The following is a 9,622-nucleotide window of genomic DNA, read 5'->3' as shown; positions in this document are numbered from 1 at the left end:
AAATACTGAAGGGCAAACATGGGAGTCCATATCCTAAAACCATTTATTTCCAGGAAACTGAATGGTTTCTATTGACTAGCTTCCTGGTCTTACCCCTTCTCTCTCCAGCAGGATTAAAAGCAACTCAGTGGGCCCCGGAGAGGTAAATCGATCAGATTCCTTCCATAAAGGTGGTTCTCCTGCTGCTACAGAACTCTACTGTATACTCACCCATATCCAGCTCCTGCCCACAGAGTCCTCCCTGCTCAGAGACAGAGCACACATTTGAGTACCATACACTTTATTAGAGGGGCAGACCTAACAGACTGAAAGGATGCTCACAGCTAAGAGGTTACTGATATGCCCTTCCTGATGCCTAGAATCCACAGGCAGAGTTGTAATGCCCCTCCCCAGCTCTCTACAGCAGTGAAGAAATAGGGCCCCTGTGAGTAGGCTCAAGGCAGTGCTGGCAGAGCAGGGCTGTATGACTGATTATGATCCATAACTCAAGAGATTGTCAAAGTGCAGCTGTGGAGGAGAGGCAAGAGTGTTTGGTATCCCAGGGCCCATCAACCAAAGCTGCTTCTGTCCTTATTCTCAGTGCAATAGGTAGTGTGTGTGAGAGCCTTGGGACAAGGGCAGCCCTCACTTTTTATCCTGGTTGGGTTGGATAAGCCCGTATTCCATTGATTTTCCTAGGCAGGCTGCAGCAGCCCGAGTAACAGGGCCTTCCTCGCCCTTAGCCAGGACTGACAGGATCTCTAGCACCTCACTCTCCATCAGGGTGCTGGCAATCTCCTTAGAGGCGTCCACCATGTTCAACACCACCACAACACCCCGGTGCTGCAGCTCCTGGTTGGGGCTCAGAAGCAGGGCCTGTAGGATCTCCAGCCAATGTGTGGTCTGCAAGAAACAGGGCAGCAATAGGCTCAATCCTGGTGGAGAACACACCTACACCCTGGGACATCCCCCACCAACACCATGAGGGTCACCTATCCTCCACCACTAAGAACAGCACTGACCACTTGGGGGATGCGGCTGCATAGTGAGGGTCGCATTGACGTGAGCATGGCCAAGCCTCCAGCAGCTGCCCGCCGTAACAATTCATCATCTTCTCCACTGTATAGCACCAACAGCTTCAGCCGGTCATTGCCCTGGGCTTCAAAGAGGTCCTGCACCTGTGGTCATATGGAGGGACAGAACCATGTCATCTGGGTGCAAAGCCCATCCAGGGCACAGGGTCAACTCCATCTCTGCATGACAGGACAACCTGGACCATCACTCACCTCCTTGCTCATGGCCAAGTTACACATGCACTCTGTGGCTGCCCGGCGGATCATCTCGTGTTCCTCAAACATGTAACCCTCAATCATGGGCACAGCTTTCTCCTTTAGAATCTTCTGTCTGAAGACAAAGGTAGACGAGTCAGCATCATCAGGGATTTCCCTTGGGAATGTCCATTGACAGGGCTGTACCAGATATGAACTGCAGTTGTTTCTAGCCTTCTGACTAGGCCTAGGAAACAGCATAAGACTGTGGAAAATGCTCACAAATAGGCAGTAGGCCAACAGAGCAGTGGCAATAGCAGTGCTATTTAAACCCTAACGATTGAGCACTTAACCTGTTCAGCTGTTTGGATTATTTTACTTATTCCTCACCACAACCCCATTATGAAAGCAGGTATGATTATCTTTACATTTTGTAGAAGGGGAAACTGGGACTGAGTGGTTAGTAATGTGCTCAAGATCACAATTAGTATTTTGTCAAATACATACTGAACACATTGCTAGGGGACCAAAATGCCTATGTGCTATTTACTTTTACATGTATTTTCTCATTTAATTCTTCTTACCACTACTTCATGAGCTAGATACTATAATCATCCCACTCACAGAAGGGGAAACTGAGACACAGCTGTGAGTAACTTGCTTGAAGTTACACACTGGCAATTACTGAGGTCAAGATTTGAAGCCAGGTAGTCTCTAGAACCTGCAATGTTCTCACCCAATGTCTTGGTGCCTCTCCTGGCCTGTCTCCTCATCTGTATGATACAGAGGAGTCACTATGAGGCTCCAATAAGCCAATGATTGACTGTAATCTACCAGGGATAATACAAATCCTGATGTCCCACCCAGCCCTTACCCCTTACCTGAGCCTCTCACTGATCCCCGCCAGGTTTGTCAGGGCCATGAGCGCCTCGAAGTTCTGCAATCCTGAGCAGTTGAGGTGCAATAGGGAGACGAGGGGCCGGACCACTTCATAGATCTGTGATATGCCCCCCACTGGTCAGGGCTAATCACCACAGCCCCTGCTATTCCACTAACCCCACGGGGAGGAGTCCACCCTCCAAGAGAGTGCTGCTAAGGCTTTCCCCTACCCTAGGGCTTAGCAAAGCTACTGATACATGTTGGTCCCAAGGAGTAGCCCTAGCAAGAGGCCATCTGGGCCCAGTGAGGGTGGAGGAGAGGCTACGATTGAGTCAAGAAGGCACTCACCCGCTCACCAGGGAAGGTCATCTCTGGGTTGGAGGTAATGGTGAGTTTTGCAAGAGCCTGGGCTGCCTTTGTCTGTCCCACTTCAGTGCCTTCCAGAGCCAGCGGAAGCAGAGCCTGTAGGAACAAGCCCATCAGTGGCCCAGGACATGCCTGGGAATGCAAGCCAAACTGTGCCCCCACCCTTCTCCTTCTCTCTCCAGGCTTGACAACACTTCCTGCTCAGATGCTATTCACCAGAGGTCTCTCATTAAACTACTCAAACTCTTGCTCAAACACCTGTTAAGAGTTAGTTATGGGGCTGGGGATGTGACTCAAGTGGTAGCGCGCTCGCCTGGCATGCGTGCGGCCCCGGTTCGATCCTCAGTACCACATACAAACAAAGATGTTGTGTCTGCCAAATACTAAAAAATAAATATTAAAATTCTATCTCTCTCTCTCCCTCTCTCTTTAAAAAAAAAAAATAGTTATGGATTGTGGGGCCATGGGGCCATGGAAGTAAGTGAGAAAAGAGAAAGGGAGGTGAGCTCAGGATTTTAATGGGCATAAAACACTGAGGTACTCTGAAGAACCCGCCCACATCAGCATCACTAACTCTGTAGGAAGCTATTCCTGATGGTCACTAATAATGTCCTTCCATGCCACATTCAACCCTTATCTCTGGCATAACAGGTACTGAATCATGTTTTATAAGCTAAAGGCTTAGCATCAGGAAGAAATAGGTAAACCAGCTCACCTTGCCTCCCCCCTGAGCAACCACAGTGCCTCTGTCCTCCACCTCTTCTACCAAAGCCAGGAAGACTCTGCAGGGAGAAGACAGTAGTGGGTGGAGGGGTCTGAGGTTCTGACAAGCAGATACTCCATTCTTGGGCTCAACAAAGAAAGGCAGGCAAATGGCCTCCCTTGCTCCAAGAGGCCCACAGTCCCAGGACCTCTTCCACCCACAGTCACACTAGCAGCCTGACAAGGCCTAAGAGTTGGGAGAGCTCTCATGCCAACTCAAGGCAGCCTTACCTACAGAGCAGCTCTCTACAGGAATTAGTCAACACAGGGCTCTCAGTCTTCACCATACATGTCATGGCTGACACCACACCTGCTGCCAGCAGCTTCTTCACCCGAGCCCTCACAAAGCTCGGTTTGTCCTAGAGAAGGACACAGCTTAGGAGGGGCCTTGGCCAACCAGACAGGGGAAGGGAGCCCTTCTCACAGCAGAGATTGATAAACATGGAAACAAAAAGCCAGCTGTTCCCAACAACAGACAAACTCCAAGACTCTTCTAGTGTACCCCTTACCTTAGGGTGCTGCTCAGGCAGGTGCTGCTTAGCATATTTGGCCAGCTCCACCATCTTGGGGTCAGGCTCCTCATAGTCATAGCTGTTGGTGCAGTTGACCAGTGCTGAAGCAACTGCGAAGAGCACCGACCTCTCCTCGGACTGCCAGGAACAGAGGGAAGTTCAGCTGGCCAGTCCAGGACAGAGTAGTGAATGCTGCCAGGTCTGGGGCCCTGTTTCACCCTCTGCTGTTCCACCTGGACATCAGGGTGAATCTGGGAACCTCCCAAGGCCCCAGACTTAGGGAGCTCACAAACTTGACCTCCCCCATTCCTCCAAAAAGCTCATCTTCCCTGACACTGCTGCTGCCCAGGCAACATAGAGTAGCTGCTCAGGCTGCCAGCCCTTGCTCCCTGGAATTGCAATACCAAGTCCAAGACCTGCCAAGAAAGCCTGGTAAACTATATCCTAAATGGTGTCCCCAGGGTGACAGCAGGAACCCACAGAGCTACCCTACTGAGCTGGAACAGAGCCTTCAGAGCAGCCTCATCTGCCACAAACTCTTCTTTCACATCAGCATCAAAGGTGAGGTAAGCCAGGCCCTCCACTGCCCAGCGCCGAGTGCCCGCATCGATTTGGTCATTGCATAGCCACCTGGGGACATGCAGGGGAGTGAATGACCATCTGAATTGGGGAATGGGAAAGAATATATCAGGATAAAGAAAAGTCAGAGGCTTGGGCATCCTGTCAACATACAGAAACAATGTGCCGGCATCCAGAAGAGTTTGCCTAGGGGAGAACAGCCCCTGCCTGGGACAGAAAGCCCTCTGTCCAAACCCCCCACCCCCGAGCTCTGACAGGTGTGGAGCCACAGCAACACCACTCACTTTCGACACTGCTTGGCCAGCTTCAGAGTAGAGCCTTCAGCAAACTGCTTCATGCTAAAGTCAGTCCCTCCAGCTGAACCAAGCTTGCAGAGTCCCTGGAAAAAGAAGACAGGACCCATTGTCTGCCCTCCTCCATGCCTAGTTTAGGCTTCCTCCCAAATTCTCTGCTTCGGCTCTCTTAAAGCTGATACACAAATCAGCACCTTCTCCACCAGGCTACCATCTCAGCATTAGGCAATGATTGCCTGTTGAGATGGCCACACGACATAGAGCCTGGTAGTGACTGGCACCCTGGCTTCCTAGATTCCAACCCTTCCCAATCTACACTGAGAATTGTTCTGTTCCATTCTAGGTATACAATAAACCTCTTTGCAAGTGGAGCCAATATATGTGTGGAGAAAAAACAGGTGTTTTAGCATGGCCTTATGGGATAGAGAAATCCAGGACTAAGTGACCCAAGAAGGAAGGACAGCTTCCACAAGTCCGTGGCCACAGTAGGCTCATGGAAGGCTAGACAATGCCCAAGCCGCCAGTTCCTGGGGACACTGCCTGATTCCTGCAGGCCCAGCCTTTCTTACCAGCAGGGGAACAGCATGTGACACCCTATATCCCCAACTCTCCTCCAGCGGTGGAGCACTTGCCTAACACGTGTGAGGCACTGGGTTCAATCCTCAGCACCACATAAAAATAATTAAATAAAATAAAGGCATTCTGTCCATTCACAACTCAAAAAAAAAAAAAAAGTACCTGGCTTGTCAGGAGGAACCAGGCCTTATATATCTTACTTTCACTTATAGGGTGCTAAGACTGTACAGTGAGACCCAGCCACGTCAGCACCCATGCTCATCCACCTCCATGCCCACCCTCAGCCTGTCCATCTCACCACCAGTGCCCGGATGCGGATGCTGTCCTTCTCACTACGCTTATACAGGTCCTTTAGCAGCGAGACACCATTGGCAGTGATGAATGAGGCCCTCTTGGCCTTGCCAGCTGCATGGATCAGAGCCTCCACGGCCACCAGCTGCTCTTCCTCCTGCTCAGAGGCACACAGAGCAATCACACTCTCCATGACACCACTCAGCTCCAAGGCCCGGTTGCCGGCGTCACATGGGCCCTGCAGGAGGCAGGACACTGTCTGGATGGCCCGTAGCTTCCCGGCCAGCCCTTGGCCCTCAAACCAGCTCCTGAGAGGAATAGAGTGATAGCTGTCACACCAAGGCATGCATGAAGGTACTCTCCTTTCCTTGCTTCCCTCCACTGACCAGGCACCTAAACTACTTGGAAAGAAATTGCAAGAAAAGCTGCCAAGGGAAGACAAGGGCTCTCTCACCAGGATGACAATGGTCACCCCAATTATCTTTATCTACTTTCATTCAAGTCTTCCCTGATGACATACCACCTAACAAAGGCTACTGTCACTCACACCATCCTGTTTACTTCCTTTCTTGTACTGAGATCATTCTGTTTATTTCACAGTTTATCATCTGTCATTTCCCCCAAAGCTATAAGCTCTTTAAGGGCAAGCAGTATCATGTTTCCCTTCTGTGTTGGAATGAATACATGGAAAGTGCCTAGTTGGGCTATTATAGCTCAGTGGTAGCGTGTGTGGAGGTACTGGGTTCAATTCTCAGAACTGTATATAAACTGTATATAAAACAAAGGTCCATCAACCACTAAAAAAAGTATGCAGTAAAGGTATGCACTTGATACATTCATTGCATTACTGGAAAACTGATTTGAGAAAGAACCTCCCTAGTGAAGTCACATGGGAACAAGAAGAGAGTCTGGGCAGGGCACAGTGGCATGCACTTGTAGTCCCAGCTACTTGGGAGGCTGAGGCAAGAAGATCACTTGAGTCCAGGAGTTCAAGGCCAGCCTGGACAACATAGCAAGACTCCCTTACTCATCTTGGGGCACTTTGTCTAGCCCCTGCCAGTCCTCCCCAAAGTTGCTTTCCTTGATGAAAGCCTGTCACTTATGCCCCTTCCCAAAGAAGTCAGAACTTTTTTGTTGGAATCCCTGGAAATGAGAAAGAGGGCAGACTCCCTTACTTGATGTAGTTTTCACAGAGTCGGTGGAAATTCTCCCTCTCAGCATCACACTTCAGGTCATCAAAGAGCTTGCTGAGGAGAATGGAGGCACTCATACGGCTATTTGCTGTCACTGCAAGCTCCCCAGGAGGATCCTGCAAGGAGCCCCCCACCTCCAAGATCTTTTTCAGACCTGAAAAGAGACTCCATTTAGTCAGTAGAACACCAATTCCAACCCCTATGTAAAGAGACATGGCTTTCCAGGAGACAAGCAGGACTACCTCCTTCTCAGCCGAGAAGTCACAGGGTTCAGACAATCACATCAAAGCAGCACAGAGAACATGGATGGTGGATATACAACCTCCAGGAGGCTGCTGTGGGTCAGGGAAGGACCTCAAAAGTGAGGTCTGCATGCCAGCCCTATGGGACCAAATATTCTGGGGCTCTGAAGTTCCTGCTCTATAAAACTAAGGGAAAAATAACACCCAGGGTTCAGAGGATCATTATGATAACAAAAAAGCTGAGGGGTGCAAAGGGACCTGGCAGAGGTGCTCAGCATGGCCTTTTCAAACCTTTTCTTATTTATCTTTTTTTTTTGGGAAAAAAGAGGAGTAAACCAACATATTAAAATTTGTTTTTTTTCAGCCAGGTACAGTGGTACATCTCAGTCACTCTGGAGACTGAGACAGAAGGATCACACGTTCCAAGACTGTCTCAAAATAAAAACTTTTTAAAAAGGGCTAGGGACATGCTCAGTGGTAGAGTGCCCCTGGGTTTAGTTCCAATAAATAAACAAAACCTTCAGAAAAAGAAAGCCAATCCAGGGGCTGAGGTTGTGGCTCAGCCATAGAACACTCACCTAAGCACGTGCAAGGCGCTGGGTTTGATCTTCAGCACCACATAAAAATAAAAACAAAAATAAAGGTATTGTGTCCAACTACAACTAAAAAAAAAAAAAAAAAAAAAAAAAGCCAATCCAATCCTTCTGTTAACCTGCTATTTCAGGCCTGCTTGGTATATATGCCTTTGCACACATACACAATCAAAGGGTCTAACTTTAAGTTCCTAAGGGTACTATGAAGGCCATAGGATGTACTTTGAAGCAGATGCATGGCTGTGTGTTTGCTCCTTTTCTGATCACTCCTATGGATAAACAGTCCTCAGCTACCTAAGCAAATTTCTGTAAACTATATCACCTACCTTGGTCAATAACCCAGAGAGTCAGGCTATTGTTGGGATCCTTAGGTGATTTCCGGGGCACTATTTTAATCAGGAGGGTCAGAGCATTATCTCGGCCTTGGCCAGAGACCCCAACCTCAGTCAGTAGCTCCAAGAGATTATTGATGAGGACCTTCAGCTCCCGGGCAGGATCTGGCAACAAGGACACATCAGTGATTAGCATACAGAGGCCCTAGGTTCAATTCTCAGCACCAAAAAGAGGACATTAGTGGGATCCACTGTGGCCCATCCCAGTCTGACGTTTGAACTCCCCCAACAAGCCAAGAAGACACAGGGGGAACTGTATCTAGGCTCATGCCTGAACTCCAGCCTTACCCTCAAGCATCTTGGCTACTTAGAATCTAGAGTAAAATCCTGTCACCAAAGCCATTTCCTAACCAACTTGCAGCTGCAAGTCTGGTCCCAAAAGAACTAGCCTCATTGGTTCAGCCCCATCCCCTCCACAATAACAACATGACAAAAAACTGCAGGCCTGCTTCACTCACCCACAATGATAGCACCTTCTTTGCCTCGGAAACCTTTTTTGACACCTTCTTTGAGGGCATCAAATATAACTTGTAGCAGGTGGCAGGCAGCCAAGGACACAGCCTGGTTTTCCACACCCAAGATGGAGACCACTCGTCGAGTTCCCAGCACACTCAGGGTTGCCACTGTCTGGAATGGGAGAGAGGCAGATAGAAGCCTCTGGTCAATGAACGGCAGCCATAGAGTTTCCTAACTCTGAGTTGGAGAGTGTGGTCAGGGGTGAGAAAACATTTGGGAGGAAGAACCATCTCCAAGAGAGCACAAAGCAGGCCTGACAGATGGTGTGACCTGGGGTCATGCCAAAAAAATTGCATTTGAAAGGCTTCCTAAAGAAAACATTCCAGAGGAGTCCTTACCTCTGCTCTCCTTGGTCCAATTAGAAGACAAAAAACACTCTGGCCCAGGGAGCAACTACTTTGTTTCACGTCTCCTCAAGAAGGAGAAACATAAACTGGACAAAGGTACCTAAGCCCCAGGCCTATAGCCACCTTATTCCTCCCTAACCACAGCCCTGATGTCTGTCCATAGCTAGAGGATGTGAACATGAGTGGAATGAACCTGCAAGGCCTCTCTACCCCAATCTTCATCTGGAGAACCCAATAAGGTCCATGTGAACCCATCACTGGCTCCTTCCAGAAGCTGAAGGAGAAAACAAAATTTACATGGTTCAACCATTCTTGACCTGTTGGGAGGCCAAGAAAAATAGCCCATACTTGGCCCAAAGAGACTTCATTGAGGGGCTGGGGATGTAACTCAGTGGTAGAATGCTTGCTCAGAGTGTCCAAGGCCCTCGGTTCAACCTCAGTATGCACCCAACCCAACCCCACCAGCCTAAAAAAAAAGTGAAAGGGAATTTCTTTGAGTACTTCACAGTTCCACTTCTGATTTACAAGTTGTAGTTTCCTCTAAAAGCAACCAAGGGTCAAGTCCCTGTCTGCTAGATCAAGCCAGCTCAAGAAAGAGCTGAGAGCATGGACTTTACTACACTGGTCCAAGAGCAGGACCATTCTGGCTATACTCTCTGTGCTGAGAATCATGTCAGGGTCAGGTAGTTTCTACATGTAAAGTCACTATCTCCATGATAAAAATGTTATGGGTGACATCTTTGACCACATAACTCTAAGTGAGGACCCCTCTCTAGAAGAAAAGCCAGTTTGATCTTTTCTTTTCTTTCTTTCTTTTTTTTTTTTTTTTTTTTT

The 9,622-nt window shown here is 48.8% G+C and overlaps 1 protein-coding gene across 6 annotated transcripts in view; it reads right to left on the bottom strand.

Annotated features, from left to right (window-relative positions):
- The window catches only part of Unc45a (unc-45 myosin chaperone A), a 29,072-nt gene that overhangs the window by 15,473 nt on the left and 3,977 nt on the right, over window positions 1–9,622 (bottom strand). For 3 of the 6 annotated variants that reach the window (XM_048790232.1, XM_048790231.1, XM_048790233.1), the window contains 14 exons: window positions 8,384–8,552; window positions 7,860–8,030; window positions 6,681–6,852; window positions 5,513–5,813; window positions 4,630–4,724; window positions 4,255–4,396; window positions 3,764–3,904; window positions 3,486–3,613; window positions 3,208–3,274; window positions 2,475–2,588; window positions 2,129–2,244; window positions 1,266–1,494; window positions 1,002–1,157; window positions 264–882 (listed from right to left, as the gene is read on the bottom strand). In XM_048790232.1, coding sequence (XP_048646189.1) covers window positions 625–882; window positions 1,002–1,157; window positions 1,266–1,494; window positions 2,129–2,244; window positions 2,475–2,588; window positions 3,208–3,274; window positions 3,486–3,613; window positions 3,764–3,904; window positions 4,255–4,396; window positions 4,630–4,724; window positions 5,513–5,813; window positions 6,681–6,852; window positions 7,860–8,030; window positions 8,384–8,552 — 2,259 coding nt within the window. In that variant the 3' untranslated portion in view covers window positions 264–624. Of the gene's footprint in view, window positions 1–263; window positions 883–1,001; window positions 1,158–1,265; window positions 1,495–2,128; window positions 2,245–2,474; window positions 2,589–3,207; window positions 3,275–3,485; window positions 3,614–3,763; window positions 3,905–4,254; window positions 4,397–4,629; window positions 4,725–5,512; window positions 5,814–6,680; window positions 6,853–7,859; window positions 8,031–8,383; window positions 8,553–9,622 lie in introns of those variants that run through there. The other 3 variants (XM_015493047.2, XM_015493046.2, XM_048790234.1) reach the window with 2 other exon arrangements.

This window comes from Marmota marmota, unplaced genomic scaffold, assembly GCF_001458135.2.
Source record: "Marmota marmota marmota unplaced genomic scaffold, marMar, whole genome shotgun sequence".
Taxonomy (NCBI): Eukaryota; Metazoa; Chordata; class Mammalia; order Rodentia; family Sciuridae; genus Marmota; species Marmota marmota.
The sequence above is the reverse complement of the archived record's forward strand: the minus strand, read 5'-3'. Positions and strand labels throughout refer to the sequence as shown.